This window comes from Chiloscyllium plagiosum, chromosome 13 (genome assembly GCF_004010195.1).
Source record: "Chiloscyllium plagiosum isolate BGI_BamShark_2017 chromosome 13, ASM401019v2, whole genome shotgun sequence".
In the NCBI taxonomy this organism is placed as follows: domain Eukaryota; kingdom Metazoa; phylum Chordata; class Chondrichthyes; order Orectolobiformes; family Hemiscylliidae; genus Chiloscyllium; species Chiloscyllium plagiosum.
The window spans coordinates 58,346,675-58,372,554 of NC_057722.1; the positions used below are offsets into that span (position 1 = coordinate 58,346,675).

General features: G+C 42.3%; 1 protein-coding gene across 2 annotated transcripts in view; it reads left to right on the forward strand.

Annotated features, from left to right (window-relative positions):
* The window catches only part of tprg1 (tumor protein p63 regulated 1), a 71,826-nt gene that overhangs the window by 10,493 nt on the left and 35,453 nt on the right, over positions 1-25,880 (forward strand). The window contains exons 2-4 of one of the 2 annotated variants that reach the window (XM_043702546.1): positions 402-493; positions 6,254-6,430; positions 18,996-19,067. In XM_043702546.1, coding sequence (XP_043558481.1) covers positions 402-493; positions 6,254-6,430; positions 18,996-19,067 — 341 coding nt within the window. The remainder of the gene's footprint in view (positions 1-401; positions 494-6,253; positions 6,431-18,995; positions 19,068-25,880) is intronic. The other variant, XM_043702547.1, reaches the window with a different exon arrangement.

The window sequence follows — 25,880 nt, forward strand, 5'->3', positions numbered from 1 at the left end:
TAATTCCAAAAGTTCAGAACCTCTGAGTGAAGAAATATCTCTTCATCTTGATCCTAAATGATCTGCCCTCAACCCCCATCCTCTTATCCTAGACAGTGGCCTTGTATTCTAGAACATTCAGGCAGCGGGGAGCAACCTCCTAGTGTCGACCCACTCGAGCCCCTTCAGAATTCTGTGTGTTTCAATGTAATCATTCTCCTGGTCTCCAAAGTATAAAGGATGTTTGTGGGATCTGCTGGTGTACCTACTAGTTGCGGTGAATGTCTGTGTGATATAAATGGCAATCATGCTCCAGGTACGTTAACAAGGACAGTAAATTTCAGCTGGCAGATACTCGTCCATATGTACTTCCTTGGATGAACGGATTATTAATCTCAATTCTTATTTTAATGTCCCCACAGCCAGGAACATTTGACCAAGCATTGGCAGATATCAAAGCACAGATTAATCAGCAAGAAGATGGAACTTTACAAAGTACCTGGCTTCTTACTGAGTAAGTGTGAATACTTCATCTCCCTCTTTGGAAATGCTTTATCTTGACAATTACAATTAGGAAGTCATTCTCAACAAAGCAATGCTGCTTTAATGGTAGATGTCAGAACTGTTTCGTCCTGACTCACAGAGTGCCTAGATTAAAAGTAATATGTGTTGTGTTTCTGGCTGGCCAGCATTTATTGCCTATCTCTTATTGCCCTAGTGAAGATGATACTGAGCTACCCTCTTGAACAACCGAAGAACACTGGGGAGTAGGGACATTATCAGTGCTGGCAGGAAGGGAGATACAGATTTTGACCCAGTGACACTGAAGGAGCTATTGCATATTTCCAAATCAGAATGCTGCATGGATTTGTTCCCATGTGTCTTCTGCCCTTGTCCTTTTCTATGGAAGTGGTTGTGGGTTTGGAAGGTGCTCTCTAAAAAGCTTGGGTGAACCTCTTCTGCAGTGCATCTTGTAGATGGTACACTGTGCTGCTACTGAGTGTCTGTGGTGGAGGGAGTGAATGTTTGTGGATATGGGGCCAGTCAGTGAGCTGGGTGATGTCAAGTGTTTTTAGAGCTGCACCGTCCAGCCGTGTGGGGAGTATTCCATCTCCCAACCTGATGTGTGCCATGAAAATGGTGGACAGGCTTTAGGCAGTCAAGCTGTGAGGTACTTGCTGCAATATTCCTAGCATCTGACCTGCTCTTGTAGTCAGTGTTTATATGGCTAGTCTAGTTCAGTTTCAGTTTTCAAAACCCCAGTATGTTGATAGTGGGGAATTCAGCGATGGCAATGCCATTGAATATCAAGGGGTGATGGTTAGATTCTCTGTTACTGGAGATGGCCCTTGTTTGGCATTTCTGTGGTGTGAATAAGACTTGACATCTGTCAGTCAACACTTAGATATTAACCAAGTCTTGCTGTTTTTAGACATGGACTGCTTCAGTATTTGAGGAGTAATGAATGGTGCAGATCATTGTAAAATTGTCAGCAAATGTCTTTACTTCTGACCTTTTATAATAGAAGAAATGTCATTGATGAAGCAGCTGAAGATGATTTGTTCTATGACACTACCCTGAGGAACTCCTCCTGTGATGTCCTGGGATTCAGATTATTGACCTCCAACAACTACACTTTGTACTCATTACTATTAAAAGGTACTGTTACTTTGTGAATCCATATCCCACAGAGAATGAGCATGTGGGGATACATAGGTATTTTTCTAGTTGTCAATCAGTGGCTAGTGATGTGTTTCAGGGACAAGTGTTGCGAGCACAATTGTTTACAATTTACATGGATGATTTAGAGGTGAGGACCAAGTGTAGTGTGTCAAAGATCGCAGATGACACATCTTAGTGAGAGTGGTAGAGCAAAGTGTGCAAAGGACATAAAGTCTACAGAGAGATATAGATAGGTCAAGTGACTGGGCAAGGGTCTGGCAGATGGAGTACAATGTTGGTAAATGTGAGGTCATCCATTTTGATAGGAATAACAGTAAAATGGACTATTACTTAAACACTGAAAAATTGCATCAAGCTGCTGTGCAGAGGGAGCTGGATGTCTTTGTGCATGAATCACAAAAAGTTGATTTGCAGGTGCAGCAGGTAATTAAGGCAAATGGAATATTGTCCTTGATTGCTTCACTGATGGAGTTCAAAAGCAGGTTATGCTGTAGCTGTAAATGGTGCTGGTGCGGCCAGGCCTTGAGCACTGTGCATACTTTTGATCTTCCTACTTGAGAATGAATGTACTAGCCCTGGAGGGGTGCAGAGGAGATTCATTAGGTTGATTCCAAAGTAGACTGGAACTATACCCATTGTAATTTAGAAGAATGAGGGTGGAATCTCATAGAAATATACAAAATTATGAAGGGAATAGATAAGATAGAAGCAGGGAGGTTGTTTCCACTGACAGGTGAAGCTAGAACTAGAGGGCATAGCCTCAAAATAAGGGGGAGCAGACTTTGGACTGAGTTGAGGAGGAACTTCTTTACCCAAAGGGTTGTGAATCTGTGGAATTCCGTGCCTAATGAAGCAGTTGAGGCTACCTCGTTGAATTTTTTTAAGCAAAGGTAGACAGGTTTTTGAACAGGAAAGGAATTCAGGATTATGGTGAGCAGGCAGATAACTGGAGCTGAGACCTCAAAAAGATCAGCCATGATCTTATCGAATAGCGGAGCAGGCTCGAGGGGCTTACTCCTGCTCCTCGTTCTTAGATTCTTGTGCAACAAAACCAGTCACTGAAAGTAAACATGCAGGTACAGCAGGCGATGAAGAATACAAGTAGTTTGTTGGCCTTTATAATGTTAAGATTTTAGTCCAGGAACAGAGACCTTTTGCTGCAATTGTATAGGGCCATGGTGAGATCACATGTACAGCATTGTGTGGAAGGATATTCCAGCGATGGAGGGAGATCAATGAAGGTTTACCAGACTGATTCTTGGGATAATAGGACTGACATTTGAAGAGTTTCACTGAAATGTAGAAGAATGAGGGGGTGATATCATAGAAATCTACAAGACAGTAACAGGAGTAGACAGGGTAAGTACAAAAGGATGACTGAGGCATCTAGAACCAGGCATCACGCTGTACGGAAACAGGATAGGACACTTAGGACTGAGATAAGGATAAATTTCTTCACCCGGAGAGTGGTGAGCTTGTGGAATTCTCTGCCATAGATAGTGATTGGGACCAAAATATGTTTTCAAGCATAAGATAGACATAATTTTAGGACTAAAGGGATTGAAGGATATGATGCAAAAATGGGAACAGGGAACTATTAGCATAATCAGCCATGATCATGTTGAGTGATCTGCTCCTGTACTATTTTCTATGGTTATGTTTCGAAAGAGAATCAATGTACTCAAGTGAGTGTCAATGTGTGTGGATCCTTGCACCAGTGAGAGTCAATCTGTATCTCAGTCAGGATCAATGTGTGGAACCCATACGTGTGTGTGTGTGTGTTCTTTACCCCAGTGAGAGTCACTGTTTATATATCCTGTTACCCAATGAGGGACAGGAGGTGTGTAACCTGCATGTCAATGAAATCCCATACACTACCGAGACTAGGTCTGGAATCTGTACCCTAATGACAGTAAGCGTGTGTGGAACCCATACACGAGTGAACATCAGAATGTGTGGAACCTGAATCTCAGTGGGATTCTGTACTTACAAAATCCGTATTCCAGTGAGAATCACTGTGTGTGTGGAATAGTAAGGTCAGTGATTTAAAGAGAATTAGAGGAAGGACAACTGAAAGTAAAATTGTTTGCAAGTTGATGTGGTTGCCTGACTTTCTCTATTTCTGCAGGTTTAGAAACTTTTATCCTTAAATTGGACTGAACTCCTTGGAAATAAAAATATACAACGAAAATTATGTTCCTTAGTAACAAGAGTTTGGATTGTGTTTGGTTTACAATCTTCAATTAATTAATCATTGATTCTGATGTACAATTTGGATTGTGGTGTGTCTGACTGAAAACCATTTTTTTTATATGACTTCTCTTTTTCATTTCTAGGGATAGGCAGTCTATCAATGTTCACTGCAAACCCACTCACACCTTGACTGCACTTCCTCATATCCTACTTCCTGAAAGAATTCCCTTCTATTCTCCCAGTTTCTATCCATCTTCGTCACATCTGCTGCGATGAGGCTGCAAGGGAGGTACACCAGAATGGTTCTGGGATGAGGGCTTTTAGTGACAGGGTTAGATTGAAGTTGCTGGGAGTATTTTCCATGAAGCAAAGAAGATTGAGGGAGATTTGATCAAGAGATGATGACAGCTTTAGATAAGGTAAAGGGAGAAGAGCTGTTCCGATTCACTCATGATTGAAGGACAGGGACTCGGGTAGGAATACTGGAAGAGGATGAAGCCATTGGCCCATTGAGCCTACGCCATCATTCAATAAAATCATGGCTGATCTGGTTGTACCTTCAACCCAACATATTTACCCAACCCCACCCATAATCCTTGACTCCATTTTCTATTAAAAATTACCTATTTCAAACTTGAGTAAATGCAATGAATGAATTTTCACTATCTTCTGGAGAAGAGAATTCCATAACCCCTCTTAGACAAGAAAGGTTTTCTCATGGCTGGTAGGAAGCTTATTCATGAACTGTCCTGCTTAGTTTTAGCCCTCTCCCACAAGAGGAAACGTCCTCCAGATTTCCATCCTACCCCACTACCTCGGGATCTTGTGTGTTTCAATAAGATCATCACTCATTGTTCTAAATTCCAAAAGATACAAGGTCCAACTTGTTCAACCTTTCCCCGTGAGATAACCCTTCATCCTAGGAATGGGACATGCAAACCTTCTCAGAACTGATTTTAATGCAATTATGCTTTCTTTGAAATAAAACATCCAAACTCTCCACAGTGTGTCAGATGTCATCTCACAAATGCCCTCTATAGCTTTAGTAAAGGTCTCTTACTTCCTTATTCCACTCCACTTGCAATAAACAACAACATCCTGTTTGCCTTCCCACTCACTTGCTGCACCTACATACTAATACTTTGTAATTCATGTACCTCAGAGTTCTGCAACCTCTTTCCATTTAAATAATATGCTGCTTTTCTATTCTTCCTATCAAATTGAACAACCTCATGTTTTGCCACATTATACTCCATCCAAGAAGTGTTTATCCACTCACTTAACCTGTCTGTATGCCTTTACAGCCTCTCTACCTCCTTTTGACAACTTCACTTCCAAACTATCCTTATGCTGATAGCAAATATACCTCTCATACATTCAAATGACGGATATGACTTGAAAGTAGTTGAGGGCCCAACACTGGTTCCTGTGGCACTCCCCTAGTTACGGCTTGCTAACCTGATGTGAGGCTCTGAGTAAGCATACAGGGGAATATGAGACAGTGTTTTTTCTACAGCATGTGGTAATGAGCTAGAACTTGTTGCCCACATGGGGAATGGGAACAAAGACAATCAATGGTTTCTAAAGGAAGTTGCAAGGGTACTTTAGGGAAATACAAGGAGAGCATAGAGAACTGGGGCTAACAGCACTGCTATACAGAAGGCCTGCAGGGATGCAGTGGGCTGAATGGCCTCCGTATATGTCATAACAACTGTCTGCCTCTATTGCTATCCAATCTCAGATCATCCCTTTTGTTTTTGCCTTGATTTTCAGAATCTCGTCCTTGTTTACAAATTCTTTCATAGCCTCACCCCTCCCAATCCCTGTAATCCCCAGCTCCACACTCTCGCTATCTCAGAGCTGCGTGAATTCTGGCCTCTTGAGAATCCTCAATTTTAATTGTTTCAGCATCAGCAGCTGTGGTCTTCAGCCGCATGAGTCCTGAAATCTGGAGTTCCCTTTCTCGCTTTCTGTCTTGCTGCCTTTAAGAAAGCTCCTTAAGACTATCTGTTTTGGTCACCTGCACAAATATTAACCTACCGTATCTCAGTGTCCAATTCTGATTCATAATGCTCTTGTACAGTACCTTGAAACAGTATTATATTAAGGGTACTTTGTAAATATCAATTCCTTTTGCCCTCTCCTCATTTCCCTGCCTCTGTACTTGCTTAGACTCTGTTACATTAATGATTTTTTTCCAATGCCGATGAAGATATTAGATCTGAAATGTCAACTCTGTATCTCTCTCCATAGACATTGGTTATTCCCACTTCATTGGCTTGTTTCTCAGGTTTCCAGTATCAACAGGATCCTACCTTTGTAGCCCTGGTAAATTGGGCAATTTAGGTTGCTGTATTCTGCGGGAGGTGCTGACGTTGCCTTTTTGGTCTCATTGCAGAATCGATCATTGGAACAATGAGAAGGAACGGATTGTTCTGATTTGTGAGAAGACCCTGCTCATCTGCAAGTATGATTTCATGGTTCTCACGTATCAGTACTGTCGACGGGTGCCACTCAATTACATCGACAGAATCTATTATGGAGAATTCTCTTTCCCTGAGCGATCCATCAGCAGGTACCAATTTTCCCCAGATCAGTGATCTCTTTTTCAGATCTTTTCCGACTATCTCCACAGTAAATGTCACATAATGCTTTCATTTCCATTTCCAAACAACTGGGGTAAGATTTGAACTGTTGTCTCTGAACGATTAGTCGATGCTGCCGGACACTATTTCAAAAACATGACCATTCCCACCCCTATCACCCGACAGAGTGAGGGAGAGTGGTCTTCTTGTAAATACAAATTCTCGCCAAATCTCCTGCAAAATGAAAGAAGGATTTACTTTTATGTAGCTCCTTTCTCATCCTCAGGATATCACATAGCCAATAGAGAGCCTTTGAAGTGTTCGAGCTGTCATAATATAGGAATAGTAACAGCATTTATTTACAGCAAGCTACAACCAACATCACAAAGGAACAGATTGTTTTATTCCAAAGATATGAAAGGATAAAAATTAGTGAAGATAGTGTAGGGAATTTCTATGATCTTTCAATCCTGTTGTGGGAAGTCTTAAATCATCTGAGAGGGTCTTCGTTTAACGCCACACCAGATAGACAGCACGACTTAGTGTGACGGTCCCTCAGTCCTGACCCTCTGACAATGCAGCACTCCCTCGGTACAGATCCTTTGACAATGCAGCACTCTCTCAGTACTGACCCTCTGACAGTGAAATATTCCCTCAGTAATGACCCTCTGACAGTGCAGCACTCCCTCAGTACAGACAGTACTGTACTATCTGATGCCATGCATGAGAGGAAAATACCATCCAGTCAAAAAAGTGCTAATACCAATTGGACTTGATATTTGTCCCTAGTTTGGAATACAATAAAGTTTATTTTGACTGCAATGTTACTATCAAGTTCAAAAATACTATGTCAGCAGAGGCTGTTTGCAGTAACTCCATGTCATTGAAACCTGTATCACTTGAGGGAAAAATACTTCCCATACTGTTCTGTGACTTTTCCACTGGGTCTTGGACCTTGGTTGTTCACTATAGGAACAGAAAGATTTGAAAAAATGCTAATCAAGCCTTTGCTACCTGAGAAGTTATTACATGCTAATTGTTTTCTGTCAATTCAGAAAATTTGATCAAAAATGTCTGTTTCTGAAGAGTTCTTGTTCTTTGCCCAGCCAGCTGGGGGCGCCATTGGCCAACTCTTAGAGCCTTGCTACTGTTTGATTTATGTCTTCAGTGTGGTCATGAGGCAATGCGTCAATGGATAAGTCAGCACAGGGACCACCTATTTAACACACAGTGAAGGATAGATGTCAGAAACATCTTGCACTGTGGAAGTGTAACCACAATTTGCAGCCTGTCTCCCTCTCCCCCACCCCCACCCACTCCCCCATCTCTCTCTTTCCCACTGTCTTGCCATCATTGCAAACTGGTCCAGTCCATGTTGTATAATACCTTGAATGTGTGAAAGTTTTTAAATTGTTTTTATGGTTCTTCATGAGCAAACCCTGCTCTCTCTGTCGAACTCCAGTGTTAGTGTTTCTAGTTTTGTCTAAGTGCCAATTTTTAATTTGGTTCAGTGGACATTGTTAGAAAACCACTCCAGGTGTCCTGTTGTATTTCTTCACCTCCCATGCCCTCAGTCTGTCGAACTCCAGTCCAGTGTAGCGTATCTGACCCACCCACACTTACATCAGCAACTGATGATGAATTCCTAACAGTGACACTTTCCTAAAAATCCTCTGAATAGATTCAGTCAGGCATACTCAATACAAACCTTGTTTTTCTTTTGGCAAGAGAAACAGGGAAGCAGGAAGGTGAAGAGAGAGAATGCAAGCATTTGTACTCCTTCAGATTCCCACACTGTCTCCAATTCAATCCAGGTACTTAAACAACACCCCCATCTTCTAACTCTCATCCTGTAATCCATGCTCCAATCCTAGTCCCATCTCCACCTTCTAACTTCTACCCTCATTCTCCCCTCCCACCAATGATTTTCCACCCCTCCCTCCAAATCCGATCACTCCACAAATATTTCATGCCATTTAATGTATATTGATCAAATTATGGGACCAAACCCATTGGGTATTAAGCAACAAGGAGACGTTGTAATGTTACTGGCCACAGGCTGGTGTTCATTCTCCGTAATACATGGGCCAGAATAAATACCATGATTGACAGTTGTAGAAGTTAATTGGATTTGGAATCCACTTGGTTCAATTGTATTGTCTGCAGTTTTTGCAGGAGGTCCCAATCAGTCTGAATCCGACTGTACATTCAGATAAAAGGGGCTCCTGCACCTGGCTGTCTGGAATCGATGCAGTTGGAATTTCAGCTCAGTGAAGGCTGGGCTTGTGCAAGAGAGTCCTCAATGTGAATGCTGGCCCAGGAGGATGGGGATGGATCCTGGGTCTCACCCTGAATAATGTAGTTCCTGGTATTGACAGCCACCTTCTCATCCCTAATCATCCCAATCACCCAGAGTCCGGACATTGCAGGGGTCACTGAGTCATGGAATTGTTACAATGCTAAAGGAGGCAGTTCAAGCCACCATATCAACTGCAGCTCTCCATATGAAAATCATGTGTCATTCTTGCACTATTCCATGCCCTTGTACATTGTTCCTATTTAAATAATCATTCAATGTTCTCATGAATGCCGCAATTGAACCCACCTCCACCACATGTCCAGGCATTGCTTTTCATAGCTTTACTTGGTATGTGAAACATTTTCTTTCTCACAATACTCTTGTTCCCTGTGCCCATCACTTTAAAATTATGCCGTCTGTTTCTTGTTCCTTTTATGAGTAGGAACACCTTCTCCATATCTACTCTGTCCAGCCAGCTCATGGTTTTGAAAATTTTGCTGAAATTTCCTCTCCGTCATCTTCTCTCCAAGGTGAACAGTCTCAACTTCCTCAATCTATCCTCATAGCTGAAGTTTCTCATTCCTGCAACCATCCTTTTAAATCACTTCAGCACTTATCCAATACATTCACATCTCTCCTATAATGTAACGCACACAATTGAACTGCAGTTGAGGTCTTCAGTATCAGTTCCTTGCTTTTGTACTCAATCCCATTACCATAGAACCTCGATTATCTGAACGAGATGGGTGGAGAGTATTTTGTTCGGATAACTGATCATTCGGATAATCGATCTGATCATAAACAAGTGATAATTTATGAATGTCGGTTATCCGAATTTTCTCGGTTATCTGGCAAGGCACGCCATACTGCCATTTAACTGATAACTGATCTATTGTAAAGTAAACAAGCAGTAATTTGAGTGCCAGTTATCAAACATTTCTTAGTTATGCAGAGATGTCCAATGCCATTTTCAGGGACACTGAGATCTTGTTCAGATAACCCAAAATTTGGATAATTGATGTTCGGATAATCGAGGTGATACTGTATTATTAAAGCTGAGAACATCTTATGTTTTACAAGCTGCTTTTTCTACCTTTCCTGCTATTTTCAGTGACCTGCGTACATATACACTCAAGTCCTTCTTGCTCATGTACTCTCTCTAGTATTGCACCATCATCTTCATTGTTTTTCAACATTTTTCCAATCAAAGTGCATCACCTCACATTTCTCTGTATTAAACCACCATTTATCCACCCACTCCACCAACTGTTCAATGTCATTTTAGAATACCACACTACTGTCCTCAGTATTTACTATTCTTCCAAGTTTCATGACATCTGCAAACTTGGAAATTGTCCCCTGCATAGCAAGATTCAAACCATTATTATATATCAGGAAAAGGAATGATGACAATACTCACCCTTGGGGAGCTCCACTACAAATTTTCTTTCAGCCCAACAAATATCCATTGACCATTACTCTCTGTTACCTATCACTCTGTATCCATATTGCTATTGTCCATTTTACGCCATGACCTATAACCTTCCCCATAAGTCTCATGTGTGGCATTATATCAAGTGCCTTCCGGAAACCTATGTGTATTACATCAATAGTGTTTCCCTTGTTAGGTTCTTTTCCCGAAGTTGCACATACAAGATGCAATTCGCGCACACCACCTTCTACAAACAGTTAAAGTTTATTAAAGCCTATACAAGCTAGGTTACCCCTTTGACCCTCTTCAAAGGTGTGCAAAGTCAAGTAAAGGAGGCCCCGAACAAAGAAAACACATCCCCTTTATACAGGGCAGTTGGTAATGCTCACAGATACTCTGACCACTCCTTCCCACGTGCCCACTCCCCCATAACTGCATGTTACCACAGGTACAATGGTAGATGACATCATCCTCAAATTATGTAAATGCCCCAATCCTGGGGAATCATTATGCAAGCAATTTCCTGACTCAGTGATTCCCCAAGACAATTTAGGTGTGATATGTCCTAGTTTCGGGGGATGGCTATGAAAGCATTTCTGAATGGAAGAGGTTAAATGATAGTTTAATTTGATAATAGTAAGGGAGTAGTAGCAAATGACTGTCTAAATGGAGTGGGAGCCGTCCGCTTTACTGCATGAATGTTGTCCCCACCCACCACCAGAATGTTCGGTCAGTGCAGTTTAACTCTTTAATAATACATTAATGTCGAAAGAGATAGTCCAATTCAATCTTTCAACATTACATTCCATCCTTTTATCATTCTATGATAACTACCTCAATGACACTACCATTTTTCAGTGGAATTTTCCTGCCAGTACTTAATGCTGCTTCTTCTCCCGGATTCTTGCTAAATGTAACAAAGCCAACTGGCTGTTGTGATGTTAGCTTGATCAGTGAGCCTTCATGTCCCTTAAATGATTGAAAGACAAGGTAAAACTCATGTGGTTTAATGTCACAGGAAGGCCACTGACAAAATGCGTACAGAATCTCCTCTTCACCGTTGTTCGCTTCTTCACTTTGCATGCTCATGACTGGGGAGCTAATTGAATCCGTTGGATCAGGTTGTGGAAGGGTGGGAGGTGGTCTGAAGGTGTGCTTTGCCTGTGAATGGAGAAACTCAAGAGACGATATTAGCTGTTGGAAGTATCTTTGCATTTCCTCTCTCATTTTTTCCTTGCCAAGGTGATTATCAGTATGAAGACAGTTTCACATTTAGCTACACAAAATTGTGTCTGCCTATTTCAACATTCTCAGTCATCTTGATGTCTGTTACTCTGTTCACAGTTTATGACATTATCAAGTTTTATACAATCCATAAACTTCTAAATTGTACTGCCTAAACAATTCAGTCAATTATAAACAACAATCAATGGTCCTGAAATCAAACCCTCAGGGGACCGCATTCAGGTTATTCAAAAATTATTTTCCTTAAACAAATTAATACTTGGCTAATGTGAAAGCTGTCAGGAAAAGTATTTCAAAAATCTGGAACAACAAGAAAACAGTGTTTCCTGTATTGTAGCCAGTTATAGGCAGTTTCAGTTCAGATTTAAATTTCAAATATGCATGGGAATCAAATGCAGAATATATTAAAGTATGTTCTCCAAATGAAACTTCCCAAATAAAACAGTCGGAATTCCAGTGGCAACTTTGGTAGAGATCAGCATTCTTTGAATGTGCAACGTGAAGAGGACCAATGAAATCTTAACAATAATTGAAAGAACTGAAACAGCTCAGCCTTAAGTTCTAATATTCTCTAAAATCTTGAAATTCTCCAACCAAGGGAACAGCCTCCCTCCATCTAATGTTTCAATCAGATTCCTTCTTATTCTTCTCAACTCAAGTGAATACAGACTAGAAATGCCAGAGAGATGGAGTTGATTATCAGTTCAGACATCATCTCATTGAATGGTGGGGAAGACTTGATGTGTTGAAATGGCGTACTTCTGCTCCAGTGTCTTACAGTCTTATCATATCAGTTCTAATTCTTCTGCCATTTCTTTGATCCCCATTATAAATTTTCTTGTTTCTAACCATAAGACACCTACATTTGTATCTACTAATATTTTTCTCTTCACATTTTTATAGAAACTTCTTTAGTCAGTTGCCTGCAATTTTACTCAAATACTCTATTTTCCCATCTCAATTCCCGTCTTTGTCACTGCTTGCTGAATTTTTAAATGCTCCCAATCCTGAGGCTTGCAATTTTTTTCTGGCAATTTTCTATGTTTCTTCTTTGGATTGAATACTACCCCAAATTTATTTTGTGAGCCATATTTGAGCCAATTACTTGGTTTATTATTGTGCAGGAGTTAATCATTGTTGTAATTGATGCATACAGTCTATAAATATTAACATTGCCTATACATTATCAACCGTTTCAGTAAGGTTCTCCAATTCATTCTTGCCAATTTGTATCTCATACCCTCATTGCTCCCTTTATTTAGATTTAGGATCTTCATTTTAATTTGACTACTTCACTGTTAATGAAGAATTTTATCATATGATTGTTGTTTCCTAAGGAACCCTGCATAACAAGATTGCTAATTAATCCTCTCAAATTATACAATACCCAGACTAGAATATCATTACTCTGTTGGTTCCTCAATATATTAGTCTAAAAACCATCATGTACGCACTCCAGGAAATCTTTCTCCACAATACCATTGCTATGTAAATTGATATTTAAATTAAATTAACCTTTGATTACAGTTGCATCCTTTTTACATGCATCTCTAATTTCTTCAATTTCTTAATTTCCTTACGTCTCCATTTCTGTTTGAGGGTTGTAGAAAATCCCACATAATGTTTTCTGCTCCTTATTGTTTCTAATCACCACTCATACAAGTTTCACATCATGATTTTATGAGCCAATATCCCTTCTCAGGATTGCATTAATGTCAGCTTTTCCAAACAACGCTGCTCCAACTTATTTCCCTTTTTACATGTCCTCTGTAAATAATGAATACCCATGGGTGTTCAGTTCTCATCCTTGGTCATCCTGCAACCAAGAATGTAAGTACAACTAACTCATAACCATTTATATCTATTTGCACTACTAATTCATCTACACTATTGCAAATGCTCTAAGCATTAAGATGCAATGTCTTTAGATTTATCTTTGTACCCCTATTAGTCACTTTAGCTTTATTTTGCATTCCAGCCCCATTTATTTTTCTTCCATGCATTTTTTCTGCCTTATAATTTTGCTTCTTGCTTTTTTCCTGCCTTACAATTTTACTTCTTGCTTTTCTGTTTTCTGAGTTTTATCACTGTTTCTCCCTCCTCTGACCTGCTTATCTGTTTCCCATTCCCCCGCCATTCTAGATTAAACCATCCCTGACAGCACTAACTAAGCCCCCCTTAACCTGAAGGCATTAGCCCTAGTCCTGCCCAGATGCAACTTGTCCTGCTCGTGCTAGTCCCACGTTCCCTAGAATCAGTCCCAATGTCTCAGGAATTAGAATCTCTTTTTTTTTACACCATTTCTTCAGCCAAGTGTTCATTTGCTGTATGATATAATTTTTACACTCACTAGTATGAGGCACTGGTATTAATCCTGAGATTACTACCTCCTTTTCAACATGCATCCTAACTCCATATATTCTGTTTGTAGGATCTCATCCTCCTTTTAAAACCTATGTGGCTGGTACTAATGTGTACGATGACCACTAGCTGTTAGCCTCCCTTATCAGAATGCTCTGCCACCACTTTGACTCCTCTTTGATCCATGCACCAGGGAGGCAACCTACCATCCTGAAGTTAAAAATCACACAACACCAGGATGTGATTTTTAACTGTGTACACCCTAGTCCAACACCGGCATCTACATATCATGACTACCATCCTGAAGTCATCTGTGGCCACAGAACTGCCTGTGTATTCCACTTACTATTGAATCCCCTTTCACTATAGCGCCTGCTGGTCCTCCTCCTCCCCTCTTGTGTAGCAGTGCCACCCGTGGTACACTTGGACTCACTCTCATTGCTATCCCCTGAGAAATTGTTTCTTAACTGTTGCCAGGGGCACAGTCAAAAGGTCCTGCTGCACTCTCTGCCTTGCACTACACTGCTTGGTTGTCCCCCATTCCCTGTCTGATTTGATTTGATTTATTTTTGTCTCATGTACCTAGATACAATTAAAAGTTTTGTTTTTCATGCAGTACAAGCAGATCATACCATACAAAGTGCATTAGGGGAATAGAGCAGACCGAAGACTACAATGTTACGGCTGCAGAAAAGGTGCACAGAGAGCGAGATCAATGTTAGATTTAAAATTTGATTGGTCCATTCAGAATTCTAATAACTGCGGGGAAGAAGCTGTTCTTGAATCTGTTGATATGTGTGTTTAGGTTTTTGTATCTTCTGCCTGACCTAAGAGGTTGGAAGAGAGTATAACCTGGGTGGGAGAGGAATGATTGTGTTGATTGCTTTATTGAAGCAGCAGGAAGTATAGATGGAGTCAGTGGATGGAAGGTTGGCTTGTGTGATTTACTGGGCTGTGTTCTCTGTCGTTTCTTACACTTACGGATAGAGCAGTTGCCATACCAAGCTGTGATGCAGCTGAATGAATGCTTTCCGTAGTGTATCTATAAAATCGGTAAGGTTCTTTACAGACATGCCGAATTTCCTTCGTCTCCTGAGGAAATAGAGTAATTGTTGTGCTTTCTTGACCGTAGCATCAACGTGAGTGGGCCAGGACAGATTGTTGGTGATCATCACTCCCAGGAACTTGACCGTCTTGAGACCATCTCCACCTCTGCACCTTTGGTGTAGATGGGGCCTTCCCTCCATCTTGCTTCCTGAAGTTAATGACCAGCTCTTTTGTTTATCTGGTATTGAGGGAGAGATTTTATCTTTATACCATGCCATCAAGCACTCTATTTCTTTCCTATATTCTGTCTCATCATTGTTTGAGATCTGGCCTACAATGGAGTTGTCATCAGCAAACTTGTAAATGGAGTTAGGATGACATTTGGCCACACAGTCATGAATATATAGGAGTTAGTGGGGACTGCAGATGCTGGAAAGTCACAGTCGATAAAGAGTGGAAATGTAAAAAGCACTGCAGGTCGAGCAGCATCAGAGCAGGGGAGTCAATGCATAAGGAGTTTAGTAAGAGCCTGACTCTGCCTGTTCAGTCTCTACCTATGATATGGCCATCTCACTGTACATGGCAATCTCAGCATCGCAGATGCTCCATAGTAACAGCATTCACTGCTCCAGCTCTGAAATATGGTTAGCCAATAGCTACAGCCAGACACACCTCCTCCATACATGGTCACCAGGCAAACTGGAAACGTCCATGGCTTCCCAATCACACAGGAGGGTGTGGGCTCTGCTGCCATCACTTAACCAGTTTAGGCTGTTAGTTACACTCTGCTATGCAGAGTCCTTATTTTAAGTCTCCAAAGACCTTAATTTAAGTCTTATCTTTACTTCCTTTCATTACTTTCAATAGTTTACCAGATTGGCCTAACTTACTCAGTTAAATCCAAGTATAGCAACTTGGCTATAAGTATATGCTTTTCTAATTTCCATCGATTTGTAGACAGTTCCTAACAGCAGTTTGTTACCAACCAATAAATTTATGGTTTGCTATTTGTCAAAATGCCTTGTTTTTCCACTCAGTTTGAAACTTAGTGGTAGCTGCTCTCTTCCTCCCACTACCTCTCTGACTCCCATGTTACCAGGACTCCAGTCTGCCTCGAGGAGCAGCCTCCAAGCAAATCCTTTCAGTCAGGATTGGACCGGATCCCCTGCAGTCTCCCTGTGATGTTGGTTTGAAATGATGTTGTGAGAGGCTGATTGAAGACTGGACTAAATTGGAGAACAGGAATGGAGCTGTCTCATTGAAGGAAGATGCTGTAGACTGCATCACTGCTGATGCCTGAACCATGAGCTCAATCCATGTAAATAAGGAGTGGAAATGTTAATAGGAAAATTTAAGTTGGAAGAGGCTTGAGACGAGTTTGAACAAGTTGTGAGCACCAGGTGTTTGCAGCATTCATTCAGTGTTTCACCGATATTATCTGGCTGGCTCCAGACACCAAACAATTCCTGACACCTTCAGCTGCCTTCAAAAGAAATGGGAAGGAAACTCTTCCTGAGAAGCAAAAAAAATCACTTCATAAGTGAAATACTAAATCTTTCAGAACTTATACCAGCTTTGAGTTTTCCTTAGTGACAACAGGAGGACATATGTTAACATAAGACCAAACAGTCTCATACACACACAGACACATACATATACAGAGACACAGATACAGTGACACACAAACACTGACAGACAGTCTCTCACACGCACACATACAGGCATAGACAATCACACATAATCATAGACACAGGTGCACATGGAAAAATATAATCACACAGAGACTGGCACAAAGTCACTCAGAAACGCTCACACACACATATCCTTGCCAGTTCATGATATCTCTAGCCAGTGAACAGCCAATTTGCTTCACTTCCCATGATGTCATCAAACAGTTGGAAGCATTGGATACTGCAAAAGCTGTGGGCCCTGATAGCATTATAGAAAGAATTTTGAAGGGGCAGCACAGTGGCTCAGTGGTTAGCACTGCTGCCTCGCAGTGCCAGGGACCCAGATTCGATTCCTACCTCGGGTGACTGTGTAGAGTTTGCATATTCTCCCCCTGTCTGCAAGGGTTTCCTCCAGGTGCTCTGGTTTCCTCCCACAATCCAAAGATGTGATGGTCAGGTGAATTGGCCATGATAAATTGCCCATAGTGTTAGGTGCATTAGTCATGGGAAAACATGGGGTGGGTTGCTCTTCAGAGAATCAGTGTGGACTTGTTGGACCAAAGGACCTGTTTCCATACTGTAGGGCATCTAATCTAATACTTGTGCTCCAGGACTGGCCGGTCCCTTAGTCAAGCTATTCCAGTACAGTGCTAACACTGACATCCATCCACCAACACAAAAAATTGTCCAGTTATTTTGGGTGCACAAAAAGTAGAACAAATCCAACCCAGTCAAGTACCACCCCATCAGTCTAAATCAATAATCAGTAAAGTGATGGAAGTTAATACCGACCAGTGCTATCAAGCAGCACCTGCTAAGCAATAACCTGCTCATTAATGTTCAGTTTTGGATCCACCAAATGCAATCAGTTCCTGACCTCATTACAACCTTGGTCCAAGCATAGACAGAGGAGGTGAATTCCGGACATGAGGTGACAGTAACTGCTCTTGACATCAAAGTCACATTTGACCGAAAGTGACATCAAGGAGCTCTTGGAAAACTGGGAATTTTTGGGAATCTGGGGAAAACTTTTCACAGATTGGGGTCATACCTGTCACAAATAAAGATGGCTGTAGTTGTTGGAGATCAATTATCTCAGCTGAAGGACCTCTCTGCGGGAATTCCTCAGGGTAGTGTCCTAGGCCCAACCATCTTCAACTTCTTCATTAATGGCCTTTCCTTCTTCGTAAGGTCAGAAGTGGAGATGTTTGTTGATGATTGCATAATGTTCAGCATCATTTGCCCCTCCTCCGATATTGAAGCAGTCCATGTTCAAATGCATCAAGATCTGGACAATATCCAGTTTAGGCTAACATTAACACCACACAAATATCACACAATGACCATCCCCAACAAGGGAAAATCTAACCATTGCTCCTTTATGTTCAATGTCATTACTGTCATTGAACACCTCACGATTAATATTCTGGGGGTCACTCCATTGACCAGAAACTGATTTGGAATAAGCACATAAATGCTTTAATTCCAAGTACAGGGTCAGAGTTTATGAATTCCATTGTGAATAACTCACCTGCTGACTCCTCAAAGCCTGTCCATCATCTACAAGGCACAAATCAGGCGGGTGAGGAATACTCTCACTTGTTTGGATGAGTGCAGCTCTAACAACGTTAAAGAAGCTTGAAGTCAAACAGGATAAAGCAGCCTGCTTGATTGGCTCCCTCTTAAACACCTTCAACATTCAATCCCTCTACCACTGATACACAGCAGCAACAGTGTGTCCCATCCTAACGTGAATCCCAGAAATGTATTAATGCTCCTTAGATAACACCTTCCAAATCCATGACAAGCACTATCTAAAAGGGCAACAGCAATGAATATATGGAACACTGCCATCTGCAAGTACCCTTCCAATCCTTACCATCCTGAATTGGAAATATAAGACCATAGAGGCAGAAATTAGGCCATTCAGCCCATTGAGTTTGCTCTGCCATTCAATTATGGCTGATAGGTTTTTCGATCCCATTTTCCCACTTTCATCCCTTAACCTTTGATCCCCTTGGCAATCAAGAACTTGTCCATCTCTGTTTTAAATATACTCAATGACCCGGCCTCCACAGCCTTTTGTGGCAATGAATTCCATACATTCACCACTCTCTGGCGAAAGAAATTTCTCCTTATCTCCCTTCTGGGCGGCACGGTGGCTCAGTGATTAGCACTGCTGCCTCACAGCGCCAGAGACCCGAGTTCAATTCCTGCCTCAGACAACTGTCTGTGTGGAGTTTGCACATTCTCCCCATGTCTGCATGGCTTTCCTCCGGGTGCTCTGGTTTCCTCCCACAGTCCAAAAATGTGCAGGTTAGGTGAATTGGTCATGCTAAATTGCCCATAGTGTTACGTGAAGGGGTAAATGTAGGGGAATGGGTCTGGGTGGGTTGCTCTTCGGAGGGTCGGTGTGGACTTGTTGGGCCGAAGGGCCTGTTTCCACACTGTAAGTAATCTAATCTAATCTCTAATCTAAAAGGTCTTCCCTTTACTCGAAGGTTGTGCCCTCATCTCTGGGGGTTACCATTGACCAGAAACAAAGCACATAAATGCTGTGACTGCAATAGCAGGTCAGAGATTACGAATTATGTTCATTAATGGTAAATGTATCACTGTTCTTTCAGTGTTGTGTTAAAATCATGGAATTGCCTCCCTAACAGCATTGCAGTCACCTACACCTCATGGACTGTAGTGATTCAAGAAGGTAATTCAGTATCACCTTTTCCAGATATTTGGAGATGGGTGGTAAATGCTGGCCTGGTCAGTGATACCCACATACCATAAACGGATTAAAAAGTCCAATGTGGAGAAGTGTGAGGTGATATGTTTTAGTAGAAAGACTATGAAGAGGCAATGTAAAATTTTACCTTTACATAAAATAAAGTGTACTTTTTAAAGTGGGTGCAGGAGCAGAGGGATCTGGATATATATATATAGATAAGCCGCTAAAGTTGGTCGGACAAGTATAGTGAGCAGTTAAGAAAGCATACAGTATCCTGTGCTTTATTGTTAGAGAATACAACTGCAAGAAGGTCATGTTGAACTTGTATACAACACAAGCGCAGCAGGAGTTTGTGTGTAAGTCTGGATGCCATACTATAAAAAGAGTGTGAACACAGTGGGGAGAGTACAGAGGAGATTTACAGAAAAGATTGCAGAAGAGAGGTTCCAGGGATGTGAAACTTCAGCTAAGTGGATAGATTGAAGAGATTAGGTCTGATATCTTGGGATGGAGAAGGCTGAGAGGAGTTTAGAAAGAGGATTTTAAATCATGAATCAGGAAGGATCTGACCAAAGTAAACAGGGAGAAACTATCCCCACTCATAAAGGGTCAAGACTGAGAGCATACAGATAAAAGGTAAATTGCACAAGGAACAAATATGAGATGAATCTGCTTTACTCAGTAGGTAGTGAGATACTGGAAGTGCAGAGGAGGCAGGCTCAATTGAATCATTTAAGAGGACATTGGATTGTTATTTAAATGAAAGTAAAGTGCAAGTATATGGGGAAAAGGCAGGGAATTGGCACAAAGTTATAATGCTCATTTAATGAGCCATGCAGACGGAATGGGCTAAGTGGTCTCATGTGTTAAAGAGATTTTGTAATGAGAACAAATTGAATAAGATAGACCTCTACTTGATGGATTTCAAAGAATGAGAGGACACCATTCATCAGGAATGAGGCTGGGAGCCGAGGGTGGTGAGGTAAATGGGAGGGGGAGGGGGTGGGGCTGGGGGGGAAGGGCTATCACACTCTTGCACCTATTGCACTCTCAGCTACCTTTCCCCCATCCCCAACCCCCTCCCATTTATCTCTCCACGCCCTCAGCCCACAGCCTTATTCCTGATGAAGGGCATTTTCCTGAAACATTGATTCTCCTGCTCCTTGGATGCTGATGACCTTAATTAGCATTAGAATCCCTATAGTGTGGAAAGAGGCCCTTCAGCCCAACAAGCCCATGGCACCCCTCCCAAGAGTATCCCACCCAGACCTATTACCCTTACTAATACACCAAACCCACACATCCCTGAACACTATGGGCAATTTAGCTTGGCCAGTTCACCTAACCTGCACATCTTTGGACCATGGGAGGAAACCAGAGCACCCGGAGGAAACCCACGCGGACACGGGGAGAATGTGTAAACTCCACACAGACAGTCACCCGAGGTCGGAATTGAACCCAGGTCCCTGGCGCTGTGAGGCAGCAGTGCTAACCACTGAGCCACCGTGCCACCCCCAAGCCACCGTGCCACCCCTTGCTGTGCTTTTCCAACACCACACTCCCAACTCTAACTTATATAATGTACAAGGTTCTGGAAAATCACAATCACTGAATTTAGGATCTCTGCAGCTAACTCTTCTATAAGCCTAGGTTATCATGTTCTAAAGTTTAGTCTGCTTTTATCCCCATTAATTTCTCCAGTTTGTTTTCTTTAATAATATTAATTACTTAATGTTTCACACACACATTTGACACCCCTCCCCCACTCCAACCTCTCACCCTCACAATGTGCAGCCCTCCGGTCCCTCTGCTCCAATCCCAACCTTACCATCAAACCAGTGGATAAAGGGGATGCAGTGGTAGTTTAGCACACTGACCTCTTCACTACTGAAGCCAGATGCCAACTCGAAGACACCTCCTCCTACCGCCCCCTCGATCATGACCCCACCCCCCCCATCACCAAACCATCATCTCCCAGACCATTCAGAACCTCATCGCCTCAGGAGATCTCCCACCCACAGCTTCCATCCTCGTAGTCCAGGAACCCCACACCGACCAATTCTACCTCCTTCCCAAGATCCACAAGCCTGACCACCCTGGCCAACCCATTGTTTCAGCCTGCTCCTGCCCCACTCATCTACACCTACCTTGACACTGTCCTATCCCCCTTAGTCCAGGAACTCCCCACATACATTCGAGACACCACCATGTCCTCCACCTCCTCCAAGACTTCCATTTCCCCGGCCCCCAAGGCCTCATCTTCACCATGGACATCCAATCCCTCTACACCTCCATCCGCCAAGACCAAGGCCTCCAAGCCCTCGGTTTCTTCCTCTCCCGACATCCCTAACAGTATCCTTCCACTGACACTCTCATTCGTTTGGCTGAACTGGTCCTCACCCTCAACAATTTCTCCTTCAAATCCTCTCACTTCCTCCAGACCAAAGGGGTAGCCATGAGCACCCGTATGGGCCCCAGCTATGCCTGTCTCTTTGTCGACTATGTAGAACAGTCCATCTTCCAGCACCACTCCCCAGCTCTTCCTCCGCTACATTGATGACTGCATCGGCGCCACCTCATGCTCCCACGAGGAGGTTGAGCAGTTCATCAACTTCACCAACACATTTCACCTTGACCTTAAATTCACCTGGACCATTTCTGACACTTCCCTCCCTTTCTTGGCCCACTCCATCTCCATTAATGAAGACCGACTTAACACTGACATTTTTTACAAAATCGACTCCCACAGCTACCTGGATTACACCTCTTCACACCCTACCTCCTGCAAAAATGCCATCCGTATTCTCAATTCCTCCGCCTCCGCTGTATCTGCTCCCAGGAGGACCAGTTCCACCACAGAACACACCAGATGGCCTCCTTCTTTAGAGACTGCAATTTCCCTTCCCACGTGGTTGAAAATGCCCTCCAACGAATCTCATCCACATCCCGTACCTCCGCCCTCAAACCCCACCCCTCCAACCGTAACAAGGACAGAACCCCCGGTCCTCACTTTCCACCCTACCAACCTTCGCATTAACCGCATCATCCTCCGACACTTCCGCCACCTCCAAACGGACCCCAGCACCAGGGATATATTTCCCTCCCCACCCATATCCGCTTTCCGCAAAGACTGTTCCCTCCATGACTACCTGGTCAGGTCCACGCCCCCCAACAACCCAACCTCCCATCCTGGCACCGCAGGAATTGCAAAACCTGCGCCCACACCTCTTCCCTCACCTCCATCCAAGCCCCTAAAGAAGCCTTCCACATCCATCAACATTTCACCTGCGCATCCACCAATGTCATTTATTGTATTCGTTGCTGACGATGCGGTCTCCTCTACATTGGAGAGACTGGACGCCTCCTAGCAGAGAACTTCAGGGAACATCTCCGGGACACCCACACCAATCAACTCCACCGCCCTGTGGCCCAACATGTCAACTCCTCCTCCCACTCTACCGAGGACATGCAGGTCGTGGGCCTCCTCCACCGCTGCTCCCTCACCACCCAACGCCTGGAGGAAGAACACCTCATCTTCCGCCTCGGAACACTTCAACCCCTGATGAAGGGCTTTTGCCCGAAACGTCGATTTTCCTGCTCCTCAGATGCTGCCTGACCTGCTGTGCTTTTCCAGCACCACATTAATCTAAACCCTGTTTTCCATACTTGTTCTTTTTGTTTTTGGATATGAAGACAGTCACAAATATTTTTTAAATATCTCTAAAACCTCCTTATTCATCAAAGTACTTTTATTTGTATCCGTCTCTAATGTTTACTTGCACACCTCTCCTTTTACAAATGAATAAAAACTCACACAATCTGATTTTGTATTTTGGGTTAGATTTTGTTCACTTTTTTTTGTCTTTACTAATATCCTGCTTATCCTTTGGCAGTTTCTGAATTCTCACGTTTACCTCTCTCTGTCCAGGCTGAATTGAACTTTTCTTTCAATCCAATAGCTTTATTTTGATTTTTCTGTGAAGAACCTCTGCCTGATATCACTGCTGAACAACCTGGCTTTGGATTTAAACATCTGCTCCCTCTCCACTGGAAGAAATCATTTCTATCAATTCTGTTGGATCCTTTAATTGATGTAAAACCCTTGATTTGATCATCCCTTCACCGTTTGCACACAAGAGAAAACAAGTGAAGGCTTTGTAACAGAGCCTCATGATTAAAACTTTTCAGCCCCAGTATCTTTCATTGTTTTTATTCTTTCATAGAAAGTGGGAACCACGGCTAGGTGACAATTATTTTCATCTGCCCACTCCAGCAACTTGTTTGGAATGGCATGGAATGACAATGACATAGAATCATAAAATCCCTGCAGTGTGCAAGTGGTTCAGCACATTGAGTCCACACCAACTCTCTGAAGAGCATCCCACCCAAACCCCCAGCTCCCCCACCCCATCCCTGTAACCCTGCATTTCCCATGGCTAATCTACCTCACCTGCACATCTTTGGACTGCGAGAAGAAACCAGAGCACCCAGATGAAAGCCATGCAGACATATTTTATTTGCTTTAACTTTTCTCAAATGTCTGTTGTATGAAACAAGCACCTTTAAAAGTCATTGTTTACCACACCAGTGTTACCATCTTTTTGTTACCTCATCAAAACTCTCCAACGAGTTAGGTAAACATAATTTCCACATTGGAAATCCATTCCGATCTTCCAAATTAATTTCTCTCCATATGACTAATAATTCTATCCCGAATAATTGTTTCTAGAGGTTTCTCCATCAAGTTAAACTGACTGGTCTCTAATTGCTGAGCTTAATCTTACAATGTTTTTTTCTGAACGGGGCCTTGATATTACAATTCTTCTGTATTCAGTCACGTTGCCAGGGTTAAGGGAAGAATAAAAGATTGTAACCAGTGTCCCTGCAGTTTCCATTCTCACCCTCTCAAAATCATCTGGTCCTAGTACTGAACAATTAAAGTACTTCCTCCCTCTCAATTTTGAGCGTTTCTAGTGACTGGGATTCCTCCTTTGTCACAATGGCCTGGGTAGCATCTACTGCCTTGGTAAAGTTAGATGCAAAATATTGATTTAATGTCTCAGCCATTCCTCTTGCCTGGATGTGTAAATCCCCCTTTTTCCTCCCTAGATGATCCTATTCCTTTTACCATTTATGTGCACATAAAGGATTTCCTTTAATGTTAGTTGCTGGTCTATTATTATGATAACTTTTTACTTCTTTTATTTGCTTTCTCACCTCTCTCTCTCAAGTTTATGTATTCATCTAGGTCCTCAATTTTAATTTCTACTTGATCCCCTCCCATATGCACACTTTTCTTTCCTTTACCTTACTTTCTATCTCCTCCACCATTCAGCTTGCTCTGGATTTGTTTGCCGTACCATTCCATTTTGAGGGAATATACCTTGACTAGACCTGAACAAGGTGGCCCATTGTTCAGCCACCTATTTTCCCACCAGCCATGGATTCCAATGTGTCTGGCCCAGTCTGTTCTTGTAACATTGAAGTCTGCTCTCCACCAGTTAATTATTCTTACCCTGCATTGTCCTTAGTCTTTTTCCGTGCTATGATTGCTGTGCCCCAAATGGTTCTCCATTAGAACTTGATCTACTTGGCCCACCTCATTTCTAAGAAAAAACCTTTCTTGTTGGATTGAATACATACTGCTGTAGAAAATTCTCCTGAATACAATCTAAAAATACTCGCCTTTCATTGGACATCACACTACCACTACCCTACCCTACTTGGGTATTAAATTCCCTTTTTCTAACTACCTTACAATGATGGTGTTGCTCTGTAACTTCTCTGCAAGTTTGTTACTCCCCTTACTAAGTGGTCCATAGACTGCAAAGGCATTGTAATTGCACCCTTTTTTGTTCCATAGATTTAGCCAAATATTAAAACAAGGAAGTAAAAAATGTAAGCAAAGAGGTTTTAAAGAGCTTCTTGAAGATGGAGAACAGGCAGAGAAATGGTGGAGAAAATTCCAGAGGTTGGGGTACAGACAGCCAAATGCATGGCTGACAATAATGAGGCAAAAAATGTGCACAGGACCAAAATTAGGGGAGCACAGAGTTATGGCGCATGAGTCACAAAATGTTAGAATGCAGTTAAAACACTTAATAAAGAAGAGTAATGGGATTTTAAAAACTATTATGACATAGACTGACCATAAAGTAAGGGCGTTACCTGCAGTTAAACAGGATGTTGTTGAGTCTACATCTCAAGTCCTGTGTGCAATTCTGGTGTCCTATGTTAAGGAATAATGAGGTCTTATGAGAGAGGTTCAGTAGGTTGGGACTGTACTCATTAGAGTTTGGAAGAATGAGAAGCGACCTTATTGAAACATGCAAGATTCTTAGGAGGCTTGACAGGGTAGATGCTGAGAGTTACTTCCCCTTGTGGGAGAGTCTTGGAAATGAGGGCATAAGCTCAGAGAAAGGGGTCACCCATTTAAGGCAGAGGATTTTTTTCTCTCATAAGGTTGTGAGATTTTGGCACACTCTGTCTGAAAAGGTGGTGGAGGCAGGGATTCTTGTTCAGCAGAGCTTATTGAGAGTAAATGGGAATTTGGAATTCAAATCAAAAACAGATCAGCCATGACATTATTGAACGATGGAGCAGGCTCAAGGGGCTGAATAGTCTACTTCTGCACCTAATTTGTATGTTTGAATGAATTCTT